Source organism: Neophocaena asiaeorientalis, unplaced genomic scaffold (genome assembly GCF_003031525.2).
Source record: "Neophocaena asiaeorientalis asiaeorientalis breed wild unplaced genomic scaffold, Neophocaena_asiaeorientalis_V1.1 scaffold40, whole genome shotgun sequence".
In the NCBI taxonomy this organism is placed as follows: Eukaryota; Metazoa; Chordata; class Mammalia; order Artiodactyla; family Phocoenidae; genus Neophocaena; species Neophocaena asiaeorientalis.
Genome location: NW_020185335.1, coordinates 9,095,541 through 9,120,116, shown reverse-complemented (window position 1 = coordinate 9,120,116; position 24,576 = coordinate 9,095,541). Strand labels below are relative to the sequence as shown.

The window sequence follows — 24,576 nt, the reverse complement described above, 5'->3', positions numbered from 1 at the left end:
GCACGTAGTGCCCTTGCCAGTCAGACCTACCCGGGAGTGAGCAAGGACAGGGGGCCCTGGCTAGAGCATGAAAGCGGCAGGCTTCTGAATAGTAAGCGCTAGGCAGGCTGGGGGAGACGGAGGGCATCTCCCAGTGACCCAGGAGCTCTGGGAACCACGGCTCCTGCCTGCGTGCGCCCATGGGAGTGTGAGAGAGCGCGCGCGCGCACACACACACACACACACACACACACACACACACACACACACACACACCGTCCCCCCACCCAGCCCCAAGGCGGTGGGAAAGTTCTAACTGGGCTCTGACTAGTGCAGGGAGCCACTTACCTTCCGCCACCCGCTGGTGCAGCTGTGTCGGGTAGCTCCTTACTTGAGAAGCGGCGGAGGCGAGGGCCTGGCCTGACACATGCGCACCGGAGTTCCCATAGCGCCTTCTGCGCTGGGGGTGGGACTTGGGGATGCCCATCACCCCTCCCTGCGTGCAAGTGAAGAAGACTTTGGCCGAAACCATCTGTGTGATCAGGAATGTTGATTAAAGAAAGGTCATTTCTTGGCCGGGGAAGAACAGCCTCTTCCAACAACATTCTTTCAAAACAAATCCATCTCAGCTCTGTGGGGTGTGCGTCCCAGGGTGCTAGTGCTTCGTGAAGATCCCAGCACGTCCTAAGGGGCCCCTTCAGGTTTTCTTTCTGGAGACACACCTGAGCTAGACATTGGGCGGTGGGGGAGGAAGGACGGATGCAGAATTAGCCCTCACTGAACACCCTCAACCAGGTTTTCCAGGCTCTGTGCAGGGTGTTTTCATTGGCTATCTCACCAGCTCATTACCCGTGGGGAGACTGAGGCACAGAAATGTTAAATGACTTCCTTGCCCAGGGTCACCCAGCTGGGGCATGACAGGCCTAGGATTTGAACTCAGACCTTTCCCACTCCAAAAAACCCACCATTTCCCCATTAAAGTGACATTTGTATTTGGCCTGTGGCCTGCTTTGACTTCCAGATCTTGTTCTCCTCCACGTTTGCACAAGGCCAGTCCTATCCTGTCTGGCAGCAATACGCAGTGTTTAAGTGCACGGGCTCGGGGACCAGCCCACCTGGGATTTAATCCTGAGCCCACTACTCACCTGCACCAGGTAAATGCCTTCATCACTTGGTGCCTCAGTTTCCTCATCTGTAGAAGAGGGATAGTGATAGCGGTACCTACCTCCGAAGGGTCCTGTGAAGAGTAAGTGAGTTAATATTTATATATGTAAAATTCTTAGAGTCTGGTCCAAGATAAATGCTCAACAAATATGGGCTTTTAATCACTGATGTAATTGCTCTCAGCCCTGGTTGCGAATCAACCCAGGAGCTTTAGAAAAATGCCAACATGTGGGTCCCACCCCGAGATTCTGATTTAATTGGTCTCAGGTGGAGGGAGGCCAAGTGTAGGTGTCAGAGCTCCCCACGTGATGCCAATGCTAAAAGGTGATATGCAAAAAAAAAAAAAAGGCGAGATGCACCAGGCCAGAGTCTCCACGGCAGGGCTGGTGTCCTGGGCACCCGGGATAGTGGGCGGCACCCAGCAGGTGTCAGGAAATGCTGGAGGGCTACTCAGATGCCCTGTAGGTCTATGTCACTCTTTATTCAACATCAAGATCACGAGTTTGGATCTCATCTCCCATCACTTAGGAGGGAGGTCACCCACTCAGATGCAGGTCATCAACCCTGAAATAAAGACAAGCTCTGTCCCATCCTGAAAGTTCCTAATCCAAACATGAAATCATCCCAACTCTGCCTCTGCCAAGGGCTGTGCAAGTTCCGCCTGGACTACGCCAAGTCCCCGGAATTTCCGAGAAGGGACTCGCCCCGTTTCTTTCTAAGTCACCTCCTGCTGGCCCCTAGCTTCCCTGGGATGTGCCAGGAGGAGAAATTCAGGTCCAGTGAAGATGCTGGGGCAGGCAGAGGGCTCTGAGCTCCGGCCCACCCCTTCCAAGTCACCCAAATCCCTCTCCAGCCGAGGAAGTCGATACACGTTGACTCTTTATACCATCTTACAAATGACTTCCACTCTCTGGGTCTTTGTTTCTTTGTCTGAAAATACTTTGTAGGTTTCAGTGAGGATTCAAATGATTGAAGACCTTAAGTGGTGGTTATTTATTTATTTTATTTTTATAAATTTATTTATTTTTGGCTGTGTTGGGTCTTGGTTGCTGTGCACGGGCTTTCCCTAGTTGCAGCGAGCGGGGGCTACTCTTCGTGGCGGTGCTCAGGCTTCTCATTGTGGTGGCTTCTCTTGTTGTGGAGCACGGGCTCTACGCCTGTAGGCTTCAGTAGTTATGGCGCGCAGGCTCAGCAGTTGTGGCTCGCGGGCTCTAGGTGCGCGGGCTTCAGTAGTTGTGGCACGTGGGCTCAGTAGTTGTGGCGCACGGGCTTAGTTGCTCCACAGCACATGGGATCTTCCCAGACCAGGGATCGAACCTGTGTCCCCTGCATGGGCAGGCGGATTCTCAACCACTGCACCACCAGGGAAGCCCCTTAAGTAGTGGTTATAATACAACAGTCACACCCGTTGTGACGGGGGTGGCCCAGGCGCATCACCCGATGAGGGGCAGCTGGCCATGCTGAGTGGGGAGAGGGCTGCAGGGGTTCAAGGCCCAGGTCTGGCCCTTAGAGGAGGGGTCAGAAGCTGGGAGAGAGCAGACAGAGAAAAGTGCAGTTGGCACCAAAGTCAGACCCATCCCCTGCTCCATAAAATGTTCCTAACTGGGACCTGATTGCAGACAGAGAACACACTCAGGGACCACCATGGGTTCTGTTTGCAGCTCTAGAGCCAAGCATCCTCATCTCTGCTCTTCTGTCCCCAGCTGCAGATCCCAAGCATGGGGACCAAGCCAGAAAATGCCGCCCACCCAAGATGGCGTTTCCCCCCAGAGACATCAAGGGACCCACATTTCCAGAGTTCCTCCAAGCACAGAGCAATATGCCTACACAGGCATGACATGCATCTTGGGTAAGCCTCCCGGCAGCCTTTCAAGGAGACGCCAGCCTCTGCTCTCTGCTTTAAAGACAACTGTGGCTTGGAGGGGTTAGATGCTCCAGAATCCACACCCAAATTTGCTCAAGTGTGAAGCCATATTTTTCTATTCTGTTTGCATGCTAGAATCAGATGTAGCTGAAATATCAGCCAGGGGTCTAAGGGGCCTCCCTACATTATCTGGTTAAAATTATATGATGGAAGATGCACAAGTCTAAGAAAGTCACGTTCCCTTATGGGGGGACAGGTCACTCTCATCTCCAGCTTGATGTCTCGTGACAAGGGGGTGGCATCACAAGTCTTTGTTGACTTAAACATTCATTTATTCATTCTTTGAGCAAACACTTATTGAGCACCTCCTGGCCATGATATGAAGCACTACAGACCCAACAGGGAACAAGACCGACAAGGTCCCTGGGCTGACAGAGCCGGCATTCCAGGGTGTGGGGGGAGCCAGGTGAGCAAGGAAGAGACAAAAAAGTAAACAAACAACAATGATGAAAGGCTGTAATAAGGGCTATGTATCGGTTATGTGTTGCTGCCTAACGAACACTCCTAGACACATGGCTTAGACAACCATCATTTATTTCCTCCCAATTCTGCAATTTAGGCCAGACTCAGCTGGGCAGTTCTTTTGCTGGTCTTGCCTGAGGTCATTGGTAGCCTCAGCTGTTATCGGGTGGCTTGACCGGGGGTGGGGTGGCTGGAGGGTTTCAGCTGGCCTCACCAGTGTCTTCTCTCTCTCCATGTAGTCTCTCGTTATCTAACAGTGTACCTGATGGCTTCCTCACATGGTGGCCAGAGGGTTTCAAGAGGGCAAAGGCAGAGCTGCAAGGCCATTTGGGGCCCAGGCTTTGGAACCAGTGCTACGTCACTTCTGCCACTTTCTATTGGCAAAGCGAGTCTGCAGACCAGCCCAGATTCAGGAGATGGGAAAATTAACTCCCCCTTTTTTTGTGGGAGCAGCTGCAAAATGATATGGCCATGTTTTTCAATTTACCCCAGGCTAGGAGAGGCATACCAGGTGCTGAGGTAGGGCAGAAGTCAGAAATGAGGCCCATAGACATATTTGCTTGGTCTCAACAGTGTTACACTTAAAAAAACAAAAATCAAATTAACTTTAAATGCAGAAACCAGAGCATTTCGTGCAAAACTCCAGATTGTCCAGCTTCTGTCCAAAACAGAAGTTCTGGCAACACCTGGCCAGCATTCCCACATGGCAGCAGACTACTTGCTGAGCCGTGGCTGCCACCACCAGATGGGTATCAAAGTTCTCACCTCTCCCTGCTGATTTCTAACCCTGAGGCTGAGCGTCTGTGGCCAGTTAGGACTCTTTAGCTACTATGGTTCTGACAGTAGAGCTAAGGAGGAAAGTGAAACATTGCTCCTACCTGTGGAAAAAACAGTAGACTGAGAAGAGCCCACGTTTGGTTATTTGTATTGTGTATGTCATTCGTATTTGCAGAGAATCAGCAGTTGGTTCTTTACACCTCTGCTTCACTTATAGACCCTTCTGGCATCTTCCACCCTTCTGATACAGAGTTGGAGGAGAGAAGCAGGGAAGTTCTCCATAAAGACGAGCCACTGATGCTGTACCTGAAGGATGAGAAGCCAGGATGAGTGAAGGGAGGGGGCACAGCATATGCCAATGCTCTGTGGTCACAGAAGGCCCCTGGGGCTGAAGGGCGAGTTGTCAAGTGGCACAGAATGAAGCTGGAGCCATGGGCAGGGGCCCCCTTGCAGTGGTTCAGAGGCCATGGCATGGTCGGGTTTCATTCTCAAGGCAGCGGGACAGCAGCAAAGGGCTTTTACGCTGGGGAGTAACATGGTGGGATTTCCAGAGACTGAGAGAGCAGATGGGAGGGGGCTAGGATTTGGGGGATGGGTTTTTATAGAAGTTGAGCGGGATTGGCAGAGAACACTGGTGAAGACAAGAGGGTCTGTCAAGACGCCTGTCTGTCTGAAGGAAGCCTGGGTAAAGAGAGGCCTCCAGTGACTCAGGTGGCCCAGGGCCTTCTGCTGTAGCCTCTGTAGGGTAGGAAGTTTGAGTGCCTCAGACCTTGAGGAGTTGGACTGGGAAACTCTGGCCAGCGAAAGCCTTGGCCAACTCTGGAAGCAGATGCATCGTTTCCAAGATGGAAAGAAATCTGGGAAATGGGTGGGTCTCAGCTCTGGCTGAACATTAGTCACCTGGGTCCTATTCCTGGGCCCCTCCAGACTAATCAAGGTTGAACTCCTGGAGGGTGGGGTTGTATGAGTTTCCTATGGCTGCTGTAACAAACCACCACGAACTGAATGGCTTCAAACAACACACATTTATTATCTCGCAGTTCTGGAGGTCAGAAGTCCAACACTGGTCTCACTGAGCTCAAATCAAGGTATCACAGGACCGTCTTCCCTCTGGAGGCTCCAGGGCAGAATCGGTTTCCTTCCTTTTTCCGACTTCTAGAGGCCGCCCACATTCCTTGGCCTGGGGCCCTGCATCACTCTAACCGCTGCTTCTGTTGTCACCTCTTCTCTTTGGTCCTCCTGCCTCCCTATTATAAGAACCCCTGTCATGACACGGGGCCCACCTGGATAGCCCAGGATCATCTCCCAGCTCAAATCCTTAACTCAGTCACATCTGCAAAGTCCCTTTTGCCTCATCAGGTCACAGATTCTCTGGTTCAGGGATTAGGACATCGATGTATCTGGGGGCTGGGGGAGCATCGTTCCGTTAACCACAGGAGTTAAGGTATCGCAGGGATTTTTCTGCAGAGAACGGTGAGAGAGAGGGCCCTGAGCACAGCTGGCTCTTCTGGCCATGTCTCCAGGCTGGGTGCTGTGTGGACCCATCAGTGTGGGGACTGTGTTAGTACCAGTCTCCCTGTGTTCTGTCTGCTGACAAAAAGAGACAGCATAAAGGCAAAAGGACAGTTGTAGGAAGAACCTGGGCATGGGTATCAGATAGACCTGGGTCCAAATGCCAGTTCTGCCTCAGACCAGCCACATGACTTGGAGCAAGTGACTCAAATGGCTTGTGACGTTCCTGTCTGTCAGGGGACGGTCACGATGATCTCTTAGGAATGCCGTGAGGATAACCGGCAGCAAAGGACCCACCACTGTAGGGTAGGTGTCGGATGGGTGCTGTCCCCCCAGAGTCCCTGGGCAGCTTAAAGGATGGGGGGAAGCAGCTAAGGGGCACCGACACCCCGGGCAGGTGATACCCCTCTTCCTCCCAGCTGCAGTGGGGAAACACAGCAGTGGCAGCGATGGAGAATCTGGCCGGGCTGGAATTGTTAGTCAGTTTCCCCTTTCCTGGACATAGCTGATAAGTATATCCTGCTGGATAAAAATACATCCACCCTTACGGTAAGATTCCCAGGCTGGGAATTCTCCGAGCACCCCGCCTCCAGCCTGGGGGAGCGTAAGTTGCCTTTCCCTGCAAACATCTTAGGAGTGGCTATGGTTCCTGGGCGAGGGGTCCGGCAGCCGTGCCACACTCTGAGACGGGGAGGAGGCTGCGGCTACCGCTGGGGAAGCAGCAGGCCAGGCCGGGCCGTAGCGCAGGGCACCCTGTTAGTAAGTGGCAGTGCCGACGGAGCCGAGAGGCAAGAGCCCTGTGACCAGCACAGGGCCTTGCCGTGCGCCGGCCGGGGCTTGGTGCCACGTGGTAGCCCCTTCAGCTCGCACTATGTCCCCAGGATGGTCCCGTTGTCCCTGAGGCACAGGGGGTAAGGAACTACCCCAAGGAAGCGTTGGTGGTGGAGACCGGATTTGAACTCAGCCGTCTGGTATTTAACAGGTAGACTAGCTCCTGCTGAATCGAATTCAGAAAAGCTGTTCGGATTTTCAGTTTCCTGATGGTGAGGAAGAGGTCTGTGGATCACCCCAGACGCCAGCTGACACACACACAGGTGGCAGACCTCGCACACCAGACACGTGGCACTCCCGCCCGGGGCCGTCTACAGTGCACAGCACTGGGGGTAGGAAACTGGATTCCCATTTCCTCAACCTTGCCAACGACCCAGCAGCTAGTGTTGATCATTTTTCTGATTTGTTCCCTATACTTGATCCCTCATCCTTTTTTTTGAGGCTAACTTCACATAACACAAACCATTTGAAAGTGTGCCATTCGGTGGCATTCAGTACTTTTCACGACGTCGTGCAAGCATTTCTATCTTTTTCCAAAACGTGTTCTTCTCCTGAAGGGAATCCCCAGGCCCATGAGCAGTTGCTCCCCGTTCCTCTCTCCCTCCAGGCCCTGGCAACCATGAATCTACTTTTGGTCTCTAGGGATTTGTCTTCTCTGGACATTTTGTATAAATGGAATCATAGAATACATGGTCTCTTGTGACGGGCTTCTTTCACCTGGCGTGTTTTCAAGGTTCATTCATGTTGGAGCATGTATCAGTGCTTCGTTCCTTTTTATGGCTGTATAGTATTCCACGGTATGAACAGGCCACATGGTGTGTATCCATTCATCTCTTGGTGGACATGTGGGTTGTCTCCACCTATCGGCTAATGTGAGCAGTGCTGCTGTGAACATTGGTTTGAGCCCCTGTCTTCATCTTTCCTGGGTATATATGCCTGAGAGTGGAAATGCGGGGTCACATGGTAACTCTCTTCAACTTGCTGAGGAAACGCCAAATGGCCCCCCATAGCAGTTGCACCGTTTTCCATTCCCACCACCAGTACACGAGGGTTCCAATTTCTCTACATCCTCAGCAACACTCTCTATTTTCTGTAGCTGTTGTTTCATGATAGCCATCCTAGTGTGTGCGAACTGCTCATCCTTCACTGTGAAAGTGGAGCTGAGATACCACACAGCCCCACCTCCACAGATCCAGCTGAGAAAGTGGATTCCCAAGGTCATCCTGGAACTCAAACCCTCTGCAGCCCCGGGGGCGACTTTATTAGCAGGGAATGCGTTGCACGCAGAGAGAGATCCTTGGGTGAAAATGGACTGGGGCCAGGGGAGGCCACTGACACAGCTCTTGGAAAAAATTCCTGGGGACAAAGAGGATCATGCCCTACTCACACCGAAATTTCAGAAGCTACTCCAAAACCTAACAGGCAGTGAACGTGAATGAACTCAAGTTCTCCAGAAAGCTACAGGTTTCTTTTACAACAAAACACCACCACACACACACACACACACACACACACACACACACACACACACACACCTTCACTCAAAGTTGGTTTTTGTTTTTGTTTTTTAATTAATTTATTTATTTTTGGCCACACTGGGCCTTCGTTGCTCCGCGCAGGCTTTCTCTAGTTGCGGCGAGCGGAGGCTACTCTTCGTTGCGGTGCACAGGCTTCTCATTGCGGTGGCTTCTCTTGTTGTGGAGCACCAGCTCTAGGCTTGCGGGCTCAGTAGTTGTGGCACTCAGGTTCAGTAGTTGTGGCTCGCGGGCTCTAGAGCGCAGGCTCAGTAGTTGTGGCGCACGGACTTAGTTGCGCCGCGGCATGTGGGATCTTCCCGGACCAGGCCTTGAACCTGTGTCCCCAGCACTGGCAGGCAGATTCTTAACCACTGTGCCACCAGTGAAGTCCAGTCTCAGTTTTTTAAAAAAATACCTTGGCTCTCATCAGCTTCTATTCCAGCTGAAAAAATGGTGGCAGCACCAGCAACGAACCTCCTATTTCAGCTCCCATCGAGGAAGTCTTCCCTGACTGACCCCTTCGGCCACAAAACTGTTTGATTTTCCATCCTTGGCCATTAAGCAAACACACGAGCAGCTTTCAAGAAGGTCTGTCCCCTTTCCAGAGAGACAGGCTGTTGGTCTGCCTGGCCTTGAATCCAGCTCTGCCCTCCCACCACCGAGCCTGACTTTTGGCCAAGTGATAACTTCTATGGGCCTCAGTTTTCTCTGCTATAAAATGGGTTGTTGTGAGGATGAAGTGAGTTAACACGTGAGGTGCTTAATGCAGTCCCTGGCGCACAGTCGGTCAAAACAAGATACGTGTCACTCTCCAAAGCCAGCAACAGTATCAGGAAGGTGACACGGTCAACGTCCATTGTCCCATCTCCACCTGCATCAAAACTGGCAAAGCGCCCCTCCCCCACCACCTACAACAGGCAATCTGGGGTCTACTCTTCCAGAACTGGGTTCCTTTGCAGGGCAGGCTTTGAGCAGACTGACATCTCAGGTACTGTAGACATAAAAGGGACCTGGCAATGATCTGGTCCAGGGTTTTATATAACAAGGAATTATGTCCTTGCCCTCCAGACAAGGAAATCCAGTGACCTAAGTCTCATTTTAGAGACAAGAAATGGAGGCTCTGGGAGGGCAGAGACTGCTAAGGTTTCCCAAGGGTGAGTGGGCACAGCCAGGACCCCTCGGAGTTGCTGGTGGAGGCCTGGGCGTCGCAGGGTCGGGCTTCAGGCTGCGACAGCGCCGACTACACCTCCCGCAGCCAGCCCACTTGGGCACTGGTTTCTGGCCAAGTCTCTGTTTAAAGAAAGGGTTCCACAGCAACCTTCCCACCCCCACCCCCCAAAGATAAAAAGGCTGGCAGGCCGCTGGACCATAGAACCTTCTCGCTATTACGGAAGGTGGAAAGAATTTAAAACCAACTTCCAGAACTACCTGACGCTATGCTGTAGGACTGAAGAGGAATATTCCGTTTCTCCTTCTTTCCAGGTGACCTCAGGAGTGACTCTGGCCGACTTCATGTACGTAACCTTGACACTACTGGGAGAGTCTCTCTCTGCCCCGTGTCTTCGGTGGAGATCTGCCTGTGACATTTTTCAGGACCCCTGGTCTTTGTAGCTTTGTACTCTGTGGGCATGAGAGCAAGAAGAAATTACGGAGAATTCTGTTTGTCAGAGACAGAATTCTCCAACGTATAATTAGACCGTTGAGGTCAGGATCCTCTATTCCTCGTAAGTCTAATTTCATTCTCTCTTCCAAGGAAAGTAAATCTGAAACTGTCTTTTGGGGGAGTCAGAATGGGGACTTATTCTGATAAGGGATGGAAGACACCAAGGCAATGACTGTGGAGTGTGGTGAAGGAGTGTATCTTACGCTGTGAGCCAGGATCCAGGGAGCTGATACCCAGACCGTTTAAGATGTGGTGTAAAAAAGATAATTTTCCATTCAGAAGTCAAGCCAAGCTGTATCGACAACGCTAACTTAGTGGGAACCACTGTAAGAATCAGAACCGATTACAATGCCTTCCCCATCAAATTGTTTTATTAGGTTAATTAAACAGCTTAAAGACGATTCGTTTGTTCGGTACCCTTCTAGAAAATATTTCAAGTTTTAAATGAACTTCCAGTACATAAAACAAAATTACTTTACCATAGACAAATTTCAGATCAAAATACAACACTCTGTTTCTGTTTTCTTACAGTTATAAAATCCGGTCAATACAAACTACATAAAAAAGATAAAACACTTTCACTGATCCTTGGTACAAGAGAACAGCACGAATGCAGTTATGTTCCCAAAGCACAAATCCTGTGCTCGTGAAACGGGGTGACCCCGTAGTTACCCCACAATAAACCAAGCTTGTAAACAAAGTGCGTGCTACTTAATTTTAAGAAAGTTAACATAGCCTGTTTGCATCAGTATTACTTGTAAACCATAAAGCAACTTTGTAAGAAAGGTCACTAATTCAAAATTACTTCAACTTCACTAAAATTTCGTACCAGCAACGGAATAGAAAACTACTCCACAGAAGAAACGAATACGCTTGTACCACAGGACGTTTGAGACGTGACGTTTCAATGAAATCACATTAGCACAATTTCTCTGCTATCCTACTGAATTCGGGGAGGATAACTCTACAAGTTGCAACTTCCCAGTACTTGAAATATTTTGAACTTTCCATAGCATGTCTTTTGTCTAGCTTATGTCTATTTCACTGCAAATCTCTGTTTTTTTCAGTAGTAGGTCTTTCTTTAAAGATCGAGATACCTCATCTGAACACATGTAACCTCATCGGAATACACGTCTAAGTAGACTGCTCAACTTGGAATCTTACCAGATAATAAAAGCTGCAGGATTTAAATTAAAAACTCTTCTGTACGTACCGTGTCAGAAAATATAGATATGTTAATTAAACAAAGACTTGCGTTTAAGAGGATGAATTTTGATACGGTATTTTGGGAATCTGGTATTCATGGACTTCGCTTTATGGTATTAAAAGCACTGAAAATGACAAAACAAGAGTGTGCTGAAAACTGGTTCTTGACAAGGGCGGCTGTCACACACGGCGGCTGGTGCCGCACAGGCAACCAGGCAACAGGAGTGTCGCTGGTTGTTCTTGCCGGACCAGGGCCCACTGTGAAGATCAGCCCTGAGTCTGGGAAAGTCAAACTGAGTTTATGGCCCTGTTTCAAGGAGTTCCCTTGGTAGTCTTCTCTCACAGCGGAAGACTGGGATCGGTGAGAGAAAACCAACGAATGAATCTACACGTTTCAGAATAAGTGATGGATGGACCCCATTCACAGATAGGTACGAGCGTCTCTGTCACCAGGAGCATACAGTGTGAAAATGAAGTCTGCCAGAGCCTGCTTGAGGTACTTCTACAATAGTTTCTGATGAGGATGGGAGGGAAGGGGTGGAGGAGGGAGGCGCTTTTGTTAAATCCACTGATCACTCCAAGCTCTGCTGATGCAATTGCAGAACGGGCCGCGACAGGTGTTCAAAATGTTCTGCCGAAAACACGATTATTTTTTCATGGTCGACACAGTTCACAAGTGGTATGATCGAACACAAAACAAGTACCGCTATGTCACTGGCGACTTGAAGGGGTACAGGAATGAGGAGCCAAACAGAGGCTGTCACAGATGCATCAAAATGAAAAGAATCCCATCAGCAGAAAAAGCCACTGATATTTAATGGAGCAAGTGTTGCTAAAGCACCTGTGCTTTGCTCAACTAAAGGCCACTTGAGACATTTCCCATCATAAAATCATCTACCCCATGCAACCTGGCTGATCTGTTTTCACGTAGAACTTAAATTTTGAGGTCCCCTATAGGAAAGCAATGCTGTAAACCCACCGACACTGAAGGTTTGCTTTCAAGCTGATGATACATACCCTTTTGCCCCACGTACCAGATCCTACGTAATTTTATACAAAGCATAGAGTCCAATTCAGTGAACATATGCTTAGATTAACAAGAATACATTTACTTTCTAGAGTCTTTTCTGAAGCAAAAATTCCTTTTGAAAAAAATACATAAAGATGGTCTCTCTCTTACTGTAAATGAGGAATTCTAATTTCCGATCCTAGTCACAATTTGGAGTGCAGTGTGTTTTTAATCAGAGCTAAATAAGAGGAAAGGACGAGGTGGAGCCCACACGGCGCCTGGCAGCTGGGTGCTGATGTGGTATGTCTGGCATCTGGGGCCCCTGCTTCTAGCTCAGAGAGGAGCCCTAAGAACCTCCGGGGCAGGTGTGGAGGGTGAGGCCGCCTGGGGCCCTGGGGAGGCTGTTCCAGTCTAGCTGCTTAAGGAGCCGCAGAGATGCACCTGGCCATGCCTGGGGCGGGAGGCTCCAGGCCCCGGGTTCTCACGTGGGAGGAGCAGAGCAGTGCAGACTCCGGGGGCTGCCCGGCCTGGGCCACCGCTCTGGCTCTCTGGCGGTGGAAAGCTCTGGTCTCAGAGGCCAGGTGAGGGATCCTGGAAGAATGCTTTTTCAACACGTGTTTTAGGCTAAATGTCTGAGGAACTAGAAGAGCGCCCCCCACTCTTTTGGATACATAATTCAAGCAGTTAAAAAACCAGACTGGGAGAGGCCACGGGATGAGAACAGAGGGCAGGCGAGGATGCGATTGCCAAGAAAAGTAGGTAAATAAGCGTACACTTCAGAACGCAACCAAAATACCTCCCCCATCTTGCCTAAAGTTCCTCAACTGCCCAGAAAGAAGTGCCAACTGCAGGAAGGGCCCATGTCCTCGGAGATCCCACCCACAGTCTGTGCAGGCACAACGGGACATGGGGAGGAAAGTGAACGCTGGTTCAAACAAAGGGTTAACAGTGAGTGAAGACAGCCGAGGGGATGGGCAGAAGGCACACGCCCGGAAAACAACGCGGACAGCTCCCTCCCTCGGACCTGGACCTGGACCTGGACTTGGGTGCCTGTCCCAGCCTCTGCTCAGTCCCTGGGCTTTGGGGCAGGTGGGGTCGGGAGGAGACACAGAGGGGGAGTGGCGCCCCTGCAGCCCCGTCAACTGGGAGGAAGACTGCAGGGGCTTTCATAGAAGAGGGAGGGACAGAACCCGAGAGGAAGCAGGTCCTCTGGAAACGCCTCTCCAGGGATGACTAAGTAACCCATCAGCGAGGTGCCCATTCCTGGAGCTGGGAGGGGCTGGAAGAGGTCAGCCGACCCAACTCCCCCCAGTGCACGGTCCCCTCGACGGCATCCCAGGCCCTGCTTAAAAGAGTCCGAGTTTTACTTACCAGCTTTCTTAAGCCTGCAGAGGCACTGAGGGATTTAGAACAAAGAGTATATAAACAGCAAGAATCACTGTCTAGTTAACAACATGGCTTTAGGGAAATCTCTAGAAGTACGTCTATTTCTGAAGGTTCTGCTGAAGCTGGCTGTAGCCGTGGGCCAGTGGCTGCAATCAGGAGTGAGCAGAGAGGACGGAGGGGAGGGAGGCGGGGAGAGAGCACACGTCAGGAGGAACAGAGGCCCTTCTCCTCAAAAACAATGTGAAAGCTAAAGTACAAACGTTATTCCCCCCCCCACCCACTTTTTTACTAAACTGTTCACAGAACCTCATCTGCAAGAAGCTTTGGAGCCTGTGACAACATCCTGTCACCGTGCAAGACCCCCATGGTTGACAGTCACACCCACTAGTCACAGCTGCATGGGGCATCCTTGGGGTGATTCTCATAGCTGAGCGCTCCGAACCACAGGAGGCACCCATTTCATCACAAGGCAATTCTAGAAAGTTCTAAGAGTGACAGAAACATTCTGCCTCTACCGTTTCTGCCTCTCGTCTTGAGCAAGGCGCTCTGGGGCACGCACATCTGCTCCTTCTAAAGCCCCCCCTAGCAGGCCAGAGCCTGGGGCCTCCAGAGAGCCCACCACCCCAGCTGTCATCCTCCAGGTGGCCTCCCAGGTGCTGGTGCCCAGAGTCGGCAGTTCAGTGCAGTTCCCAGGGCCCATCAATGCAGCATGTGGACGGAACAGACTTCCTCTTTGGGCTACCAGCCCCCAACACAGACAAGGGCACTATTTTTTTAAACAGTTGGCTTATGTTCAAATTATCAATGATTTCCCCCTCCCCACCCGCCACACACATTTTTTTCTTTCCCTCTCAATTGGGAACTATCTTCTCTGAGCCTAGACATAAGACTATATTTAGCCATGTTATTAGACTGTAAAAAAAAGCACTGCAGACCCCAACACCCAACACTTTCCTCTGCCGTCTATGGTTTCATACAAGTTAGTAGTGAAAACGTTAAAAACGCATACTGCTAGATTGCCCCCGTCTGTGCTGACACAAGGGCCCGTTCCTATCAACACTGCCTGGGTATTTCTCAGCCCTTTTAAACCTATTTCTACTCCCTTTTCTCAATCACAAAAATATCAAGAAAGACTTTATCAAATGTCTTATTGAAGTCAAGATAAGCTGGGTATGTCCCGTACCACTAAATTCACCAGTCTGTAATCTGAACTGGAAAGGAAGTGATTTTATAAAAGGATTAAGTAGCTCACTTTTGGTATCACTTTGTTAAATAACCCTTCTTTACCTGAAGGTACAGAAGTTCTACACACACACACACACACACACACACACACACACACACGTAACACAAAGTTTCTTTGTTTGTTTTTAGGTTCCACATAACATCCAAGTTCAGAAAGCATAGTTCAGGTATACTGGTCTCAAACAGAGATCTAGAAAACATCCAGTATATTGGACTAATATAGACTACTACCTTTAATATTTTAGGGAAAAAAGAAAAATTCAACTTCAGGAAAGAGTTTTAAATATTACTAGAGTACTTCATTAGGCAAACCCTGAAATAAGGGATATTTATAACCACTCTAAGTATTCTAAACACATATTTTGGGGTGTTTCCGCTGTCTAGAGTTACCTTGAATTGAGGTCTTAGAGAAGCAGGAGGAGAACGGTGTCATGGATCCAGAAAATAACTTTGGAAGTGCAAATATGCATTTACTTGTGTATTGTGGTGGCAGACGTGAGAATGAAGAAAGCACTAAGGGTGGGGACACTCGGCGAAGGGCGAGAGCTAAGACCATGAGTGACTAGAGGCTGAGTCGGGCGGCAATGGCAGCTGAGATCCCAACCACCCCATCTGTGTGCAAGACACCAAGTTCTCACCGTCCTTACTCCACTGATTCCTCACAGCAACCCTAGCAGGTAAACACCCATCATCTCTTTCTACGGGGTAAAGAGCTTTGAAGCTCACGAAGCAGCCAGCGGCCAGCATCTCCAAACCCATGTGCACCCGGCCCTGAAGCCCACGCGTGCTCACAACCATTGGGTTCACTTGGGACAGTACAGAGAATGTTTACAGATATTTTCCTCAAAACAATTACAATACAAAAGCTTGGGGCTTTAGAGGGGTGAACCTTGGTTCTCTTGGCAACCACCTAAGGGAATGCCTCATGGCCGACGGCTAGAACCACCCGAGGAGGACTTTGTCAGCACCAAGCCCTTTAGTCTACAAAGCACAAGCACATCCATTGAATCTTAATGCACAGGGACAGTTAAGGTTTTAGATCTCACCTGGTATGTAACTTATTCCTAGTATGCTAGGTTTTTAGGAATGGGCATAACTCTTTTTGGCCATGAAGGGTACTGGGTAATTCCTATAAGAAGTCACCCCCGGAAGGGAAGGTCTGTCTACGAGAAGCGATGGGCCCCGCAGCTCCCCCTCACTCACCAGCCAGGTAGGCGGACAGATGCTGGCGAGGACAGCACCCACACGTGCCCTGTGCAGATGGTGCGTACGCGAGGAAGCTGGGGACATTCCACTGACACACAAAACAAACCCGATCACTCGTGATTTTAAGCGTAATGCAGTTCTATGTTGTTTGGTCAACTCAACCCTGCACTTTCAGAGTTTCATTTTAAAACCCCAGGTTATCAGAACTAAAAGAGAAGAGGAACTTCTTGATGAGCCCTATACTTTCATCAAAATTAAGATTCTTGGGAAACAAATTCATGAAACTACACCTAACAGACCCTTAAACTGCTCCCAATAGCACCTTATAGAATATGGAAAACAGTAGCCCCAAGCATCTAAATCCCAAACACTGGGTCAAATTACAGACAGACAAGATTTCCTGTCTGATCTGAATGACGATGGCAATGAAGCCCTCTATCTTACACAGCAGTAGTGTTTAAGTATACTACTTTTCTACGTTATGAAAACATAGCCTTGTAAAGACTCTAAAGTTCAAGCTGAGTTTCAAGTAATCACTTTGCAGCAGCTCTAGGAGAATTATTGTTCCTCCTGATTAAAAGTGCCTATTTTTTAAAAAAAAGTAGTAAAATGGAAACTACGCCTTAGAGGATTGTATTCCTCAAGGCCACTTACTGCTTGTTTCCAGGCTTTTGTTAAAGGACAGAATGTGTTGAATTCTTCTAAACTGGCAGGGGATCAAGCACAACACTACATAATGAGGTAGCCGAGAACAGCGTCTTTCCTATAAACACGAAGAACAAGGGAATACGCGCTTGTGTAATTCTCATCCGATTAAACAGGAAACATGATAAAGCAAACTGTGAACCAAATTCCTCGGTTTAACTTGCAAAAATTTAACCCAAGGTTCTAAGGTACACCTTGTGTGTAATTGATGAGTGAGAGGAATAAAAATTAGGTACTTAAAAAGCTGTACTGGCATGCTAAGAATAAAGTTCTAACAAACATAATTCACCAACCAGAAAGAAAGATGAACCCACAGCCACTCGGGATCTGAATTATTTGAAGTGGCCATTCATTTACTTGGGTCACAGGAAGTGGCTAAGCTTTCTCCACGTCATCTTACGCAACGTGTACCCAGACTTCGTGGGCTGTCACCCCCTCCTACCTGCACCTTCTCTAATTCAGATCACACTGATTTAAGAGTCTACAACAACTTTGTTGGGCCATGAAGACGTCAATATCAAAAATTATAATTAGCCTAAATTTCAGGTAAGTAGCAATTTTAAAAGATGAGTTTTTATCTCAACATGAAAAAGAGAAGGCAACAGACATTTCTCACTAGATCATTATGCAACGTTATTAGAGATCTGATTTCATAAGAAAGGGAAGGCGTTTAAAAATCCATTCGTTTAGGGAACTTCGATGATAGAACTGAAAAGAACTAGCTTTCCTAAGCAGTATGCATCAGTCCAAAGAATACAGAGTTACATCCGAGCTTCTCACACGTCACATACCGCAGAGACCAAGTTGAGATATGTTTAAAATTAAAATAATAGAATTACCTCTGAAACAAAATTACAAAAAATTTAGAATTTTTACTAGCTGGTTTGCCAAAAAATAGAGGAAGTCTCCAGTTCAAGACCAGGAGGACTCCGCTGCCAGCAGGCAGGATTAGCTCACCTGAGTTCACACTCCCCTCACATGTGGGCAAGTGGGGCATTCCTCACCCTTGTACCATAAACTTCTATCAACCAGCTCTAGGGAATACTTCAGGGATTACTAGAAAGCTAGCAAAATGCTTCCCTCAACATTCTAAGACACAGTATCTTTTCCCTTACTGATTAGATGTGGTAAGAAAGGGAAGGATAAATGAAGCTTCAGCTTTTAAAAGTAAAAACAGCTTCTCTCTCAAACACAAACGCTTATGACCTCTGTTCTTACAACTTTAGTAAATTCTTAAATTTCCCACAGCTAAATGACAAAGAAAACCAAAGATCTTTTAGTTTATATTTGTGCAACTTGCAAAGGATATGTTTGGGGGTTTAAGTTATACCATAAATGATTATCATATGATTAAAAATACTTGTATGCCTAAAAAATTAAGTGATACTCTAATACACTGAACAGTGAAACTGATAATCCAAAGACCAGATTCCACTTTTCGGCTTCTACTCACATCTGAAGCGGGGAATGAAGCTGTATCTACTGGGCCTCAAAGGCTGCTTTCTGTCCAATGCAGAGCACTGCACCCATCACAGAGATGTGAGGATCAAAGCAGTACGTTCTGGAAAAGATTTTGAGCCCCATAGAAAAAGCCGTGAACAAAACCCAACATTAGATGCCGTAAACATTATTGGGTGTGCTGAGTACAGGGTCTCAAAAATCCTCCAGAACATATGGAGACCACAGAGCTGTGCGTCACATGTAAGTCAGGCACTTTGCGTTTTTTATTCTGTACTGGTTTCCCACTCTGTATTATGAGGCCGGCCTATCTGTGTGCAAAGTTTCTCACTTAAAAGTAAGTCCCTTTCAATCCTGTGTAGAACGTCACCTGGATCACAAGGACACTGTATTCGTTGGTCATTTATTGACCACCTACTGTGTGCCAAGCACTAGGATTAGCAGAAGACTAAAGTAGGGTTCCTGCCCACAAGGAGTTTACAGTCTAGAGGGAGGGCAGGATTTCATCTGCCTCACTGTGAAGCTCCCCAGAAACCCGAGCAGAATTCTGAGTAGGTGCTCAATCAACACTGTTGATTAAACCCAGGGCGGGCTCTTCTGTGCCGGTTGGAGTCTCTTCTCTCACGGCTCCAGGGGCAGCCACTGAACCAGAGCAGCCTCACCCTTCCCTTCCCTTCCACTGGGTGCTCTGTACGGGGGTTCCAGCACCTTCAAAACTGATGTGGTGAAAGTGCCACCTCATTCTTTCCCCGGATAATCACATGTCTTCACCTGATCACAGGCAGCCTCCTCTTAAATCAAGAAAAACAACATTCCGGAAGGTAATACTGCAGTGTTTTTAATGCTCCTTGGAAAACTTCTGGAGATCCCTGGTTTGGTGCAATGAAGCAGGAACACACCAAACGGAACCCCAAAGGACCTAAGCAGCTAACACATTTCTCTAAAAACCTAACTTGCTACCCTGAGTAACTGCAGTGCCACAGCAAAGGAGCCCTGTCTTTACCACATCAATATAAAGGATGTATCTCCCATGCATTGCCTAGGGAACTCCTCACTCCTAAATGACAAAATGGCACTTCCAAAGCATCACCGAAGAAAGTGCCATCATTAAAGTGGTCGTGCAAGATAAGAGAACACTTCAAGGCAAGCAACATGCCGTCCAGCATCCCCCAGATACTCTCTTCTGGTGGTTGCACAGCTTGAAAAAAGTCTACTGTCAGCTATCAACTCCTCATAGCAGTAAAAGACACGATGAATTTAGAAATTTCTTAGGCCAAATCTTTATAACATACCAACTGTGAGTTGGTAAACACTAACACTGTTTTTAACATGCTAAAGAAAAGAAATGCAAACGCCAAGTAAAACTTACTACAAACTACAAATACGTCAATATATACACTCAACATGAGTTAACACAGTAGTATAAACTGAAGGACCACAGGCTCAAGAATTTATCTGAAGCACCAGGAGACAATAATATATGCAGTTTGGAACGACAATTCCAAAGCTAAACATATACAGACAGACTTAGCTAGTCACATCACACACATACACACACTCACACACACACTCTCTCTCACACTTTTACTCTCACAGGATATTAGCACTATCACAAAAAAATTTAAAACTTCATTTTAAATTAAACACTTAAATCTTTGAAAAAAAATCTGTATTTGGATGTGTTAAGCAAAGAAACAAACAAACCTACTTTAGACCGTAGCCTAGAAGAAATACTTTAAATTACTCTAAGCTGAGACAACTTTCCTTCTGTTGGTGGATAATGAAAACAAATTGCACTTCCCCCAAAGATACTGTATTTAAAATTTTAAGATCTATCTTTCGCTGCTAATTCCAATATACACCTGATAAAAGTGCCTAATGGAAAAAGAAGTATCAAAAATTTACCAAGAAAGGGTATTTCAAGGCATAAATGGATGGTTAAAACACAAACCTGTGTGAAATTAGTTAAAAATTTTTTCACGATACTAAAGGAACTGTAATTTACAAAAAAGTCATGATTAATTTTGGAATATAATAAAATTAAATACATGCCTACACTTCAATGTAATATTTTTATATTATTATATAGTAAAATAACAGTTTGGCACTTAGCAGCTTTTCTTGTTTATTGCATCCCATATTATGCAGCAAATTTAATTTTAAAAAAGTTACCTAATTTCTGCAGCTACAGTGTCAATGAACTAAATTAAAAAAAAAAAAACAAACTACTTTTATAAAATGAATTGACCAAGTCATGCAGGCACTGATAATACTGCAACAGGGACCCATTCACTCCTGAACAATGAACTGTCTCCTTGGAGAGGCCTGGCGTAGCCTGGGAAGGACTTTAAATTTCAGAAATTAAAGAAAAGAGAATTGCTGACTGTCACGGCTTTAACAGGACATTAGTTACCACTTTAATGTACCTCAGCTGTGGCTTCTGAAGGCCAAGGTTCTGTTCTGTATGGGACATTTTACCAAAGAAAACCCACTTTTTCAGAAATTTATTTCCTCTAAAACTAACATCTAGTTGTACAAAGAAAGTTTTCTTTCTTTGCAGTGGCCATGCAGTTTGCTTTGATTAGAAGACACCCAAGGTATCCTGGGGAAAGCATGCAGACAACTGCTGACTGGTACGCGGTACAAAGCAAAGAGGCTGGCTTTGACTTACGCGTCAAATCTGACTGTTATGTGAATGGCCGGCAAATCTGGCCCAGTGCCTCTGATAGAGAAGAGGAAAACCCTGTACCTCCTTTTACCCATGTCTCTGCCAGGATGGAGAGTTAATGCGCACACACGACATTCTTTAGAATTCCCACAGACAAGGCTGCTCAGTGACTTTTCTAGCACTGGATTGACTTCTACTGTTCCTGGGTGGGAAAAGACAAGTGATGTTTCATATGCATGGGTAAAGCATACAGACATTCCAGGTAGGAAGTTTCTAGGAGAAATTCCTATTCTCAAATTTATAACCAAAGGATACACTTATACATTTATTAATCATTAAGACTAAATGCTGCTTCTTAGAGCCATATACTAAGGGCGGGGGGAAGCTGTAGAAAACAATTAGAAATGAAGAGCTCTATATTAAATTGATTAGAAATCTGATATTGCATAAAATTCAAATGATGAAGTCATCAAGCACTTTGAACTCCTTGGTTTCACACTAAGGTGGTATAATTCGAATGGAAAACAAAATATCTTACAAGGTAAGTGCCACTAATGACAGACTTTTTCCACTTTGAGGAGTGGAGCTGAGTGGGTCGACATGGGAGTGAGAGGGAGGGAAGGAGGAAAGGATTAATTTGCTCTACAGGAACAGAATGAAATTAAGTTGAGGTAGTTTATTCTACCAGCCAACCTTTACTTGTAATGTAATTTGTCTGAATCTCGTACTAGTGAACGGCATTGAGAAAATTCTGCTACAAAGACTAGATTCTTAACGTGGATTCGCATTCCAAGACACGTTTTCAAATCCTAGACAGTAGTAAACAAGACTCTGTGTGCTTTCAGACAGATTGCTTTTAAAAGTTTTTGATCCCTATATATTTCCTCTGGACTTTTTTTTTTGGTCATAGCAGACCTTTATTATTTGTCCGGCTCAGGTCCTTCTTTTACAAAATCTCCTACTCACTAATATCCTCGTATTTATAAAACAGTTCTGGTTAGTTGGAAAGGAAGACTGGCACTGCATGAGATCCTTCACAACCCCAGAAATGACGGCATGACACATCTTCATCTGAATTAACACAGAAGTCAGCAACTTCCTTTAAATTCATGGGAGGGCTGCCACCTGACTCCTTAATTTATTGAATCCTTTGGATTACTAAGATAGAATGTCATAAAAGAGAAATTTTATCTTAGTTTCAATTCATCATAATTTAGTTTAAAAAAGATTCTTAGGACAGAGAACTAGTAGTAAGTGGAGACTAACTGGCATTGAGTCCAATCTAACATTTTAGGCACAAACCTTAAATTGTTGGGCAGAGTTAGGCATAATATCTCCTTCCAAGTGCAGTGGAAAAGCAACCCCGGTATGTTTGGATATGTTGATATATGCATGTTTGCTCGTTTGTTAACCAAAGCCAGGTACTCGAACAGAGCGGTCAGGCAGACGTGAGTTCCCCGCGGGGAACATGCACCTTGGTGCTGTAACTTCCTGATTTTACATGACACGGATTCCCACTTCCCTTTTCCTCTGACGCTGACTAGCCCGGTTGGTCTAGGGACACATCTCCTGGAGGAACTGACTCCTCCTCGTTTTTTTTCAGCAGTTACGTGTTCTCCCGAACAAGAGCTGGAAGCCCAGGCTTCTAAGCGTTAGAAAACCACTCGTGTTACCGCACAGAGGCCGGCGCAGAGCAAGGGTCGCCTGCCATCTCTGTCCCCTCGCAGAGTGCCGCGTCCCGGCGCGCTTGGTCAGGAGCTCCGCTTCCGCGCCGCGGCCCCGTCAAGGTGAGTGAACGCGGATGCGGAACAAGCCCTGCTGAAGCTGCAGGCGGAAAAGCTTGCAATTCGCAATACGTAAGGCTGCACACCCGGTGCGGCGCAGGTCGGAGGGGAGGAGGGGCTTGGTGTGGTGCCAGGTTCCCGTGCTCCTTTTGAACTCGCGCACGTAGTCGTAATTGGTACCTGCGCCGTGAGAATAAGCAGAGGTGACACACCGTGCCTCAGAATCACCGGGAAACCGTTCCGACAAGATCACTGTAACATTCTGACCTGTATCAAGATCTCCGATGACATAGATACTGGCTCCTATGGGGACAGCTCCGTACACAAAAGAGGAACTGGCGGGGATGCATAAATTCTGGTCATTAAGATAGATCCACCTGAGAACAAACAGAGGGACAGAATGAAGGAGGTCAAAGGGTGCCCACGACATCTCAGCAGGCTGAGATGACAAACTCAGTGAGCCACCTACAGTACCAGGCACGACACCGACACCCCTCTTCTGCGGACACACTCATTTCCTTCCTGTCACTGAAGACTTAGTTGTGTCTGTTCCAGAACGTCGCATATAATGAATCATGGAGTGCACTATCCAGTCCGCTTCCTTCACTCAGCACAGTGTGAAGGAGGTTCATCCATGCTGTGGCTTCATCGTTATCTCATTTCTTGTAATCTCAAGCAGGATTCCATTACATGGTACAGCAGAATTTGTTACCCATTCACCTGTTCAGGTTCATCTGGGCAGCCTCCAGTGTCTGGCTATTGTGAGTGAAGCTATTTTGGACTTGAGAGGGCAAAGCTCTTTTGTGGACTTACGTTATGGAATTGCTTGGTTATACGGTTAAAGGTATATTTCCTTTGATAAGAAAACACCACACTCTTTTCCAAGGTGTTGTGCCACTTTGCATTCCAATGAGCAACATGTGAAAACTCCAACTGCTCGGCATTACTGCCAGCTCGGGTACCGTCGGTCTTTTTCATTTTAGCCATATGAGTGGTGTGCTTTTCCCTGAAGACCAATGGTGCTAAGCATCTCTGCATGTGCTTACTGGACACTTTATGTATCTACTTTTGTGAAATTTCTGCTCAAAGATCTGCTCATTTTTCAAATTGGCTTTTCTGTCTTCTTATTAAATTTTAAGATTCTTTTTATTTCATGGATACAAGTCCTTTGTTGGATACATGTATCACAAATCTTTTTCCCAGCATGTAGACTGTCTTTTCATTATCTTAATGGGGACTTTGAGAACAGAGGTTTTTAATTTTGACGAATTCCAGCTTATCATTTTTTTCTTTTTATAGTTCATGTTTCCTATGTCCTCCTAGGAAATCTTTGCCTACTCCAAGGTTGCAAAGGTTTTTTAAATTAAAATTTCTGGAAATTTTATTGTTTCAGTTTTTACACTTAGGTCTTATGATACATTTCAAGTTAACTTTTGTGTATGATATGAGGTGTAAGAGTCAAGTCCTTTTTCTCCCCCATACGGATACCTACTTGCTCCAGCATCACTTGCTGAAAAGACATTTCTGTCCCCACTACATTGCTTGGTACTTCTGTTGAAAATCAATTTAGCAGCCACTAAAAGGAGCCAGGGCTCCATGAAGAAGTGGCTGACTCCACAGAAGAGGCCGAAAATACAAGATGAGCCTGGATCGTCTTGCGCTGCCACCTAGGAAGAGCTTCAAACAGGATGAGTTGTGTCAGGAGGACACCGGAGCTGATATGCAGTAGCTCTCAATGGCCACGGTGGGAACAACTGGAGCAACGCAATGAATAATGATAATCCTGGACACATAACTCACAGAATAACTATCCATAAGTCCATACTGATAAAAACAAATGACTGAATACCTTAAAAAAAAATTAGGGAGAAGGGGCAGGTCTTCTTTACAGAATTCCAGCTGACAAAGGTAGAAGGAATGAGGGAAGCAGAAAATTCACCATTAGGCAAAGAGCACAGTGATAACTACTGCAAGGCCAGTCCACCAATGATGTTAAATTAGTGGTGAAAGTTTAAGGAGAAACAGTATATTCCCATATTCTCAAATTCTCTCTTCCAAGATACTCATTAATTACAAAGGG

At 46.9% G+C, this 24,576-nt stretch overlaps 1 protein-coding gene across 5 annotated transcripts in view; it reads right to left on the bottom strand.

Annotated features, from left to right (window-relative positions):
• The window catches only part of GAN (gigaxonin), a 90,677-nt gene that overhangs the window by 14,389 nt on the left and 51,712 nt on the right, over nucleotides 1-24,576 (bottom strand). Inside the window, exons 10-11 of one of the 5 annotated variants that reach the window (XR_003001907.1) lie at nucleotides 9,595-9,786; nucleotides 1,125-1,216 (exon numbers count right to left, since the gene is read on the bottom strand). The exons of 2 other annotated variants lie outside the window; for them this stretch is intronic. Coding sequence is in view for 2 of the 3 variants with exons in the window: in XM_024735599.1 (XP_024591367.1) it covers nucleotides 22,495-22,873 (379 nt within the window). In the remaining variant the exon portion in view is untranslated. Of the gene's footprint in view, nucleotides 1-1,124; nucleotides 1,217-9,594; nucleotides 9,787-14,311; nucleotides 22,874-24,576 lie in introns of those variants that run through there. 2 more of the 5 variants (XM_024735600.1, XM_024735599.1) reach the window with 2 other exon arrangements.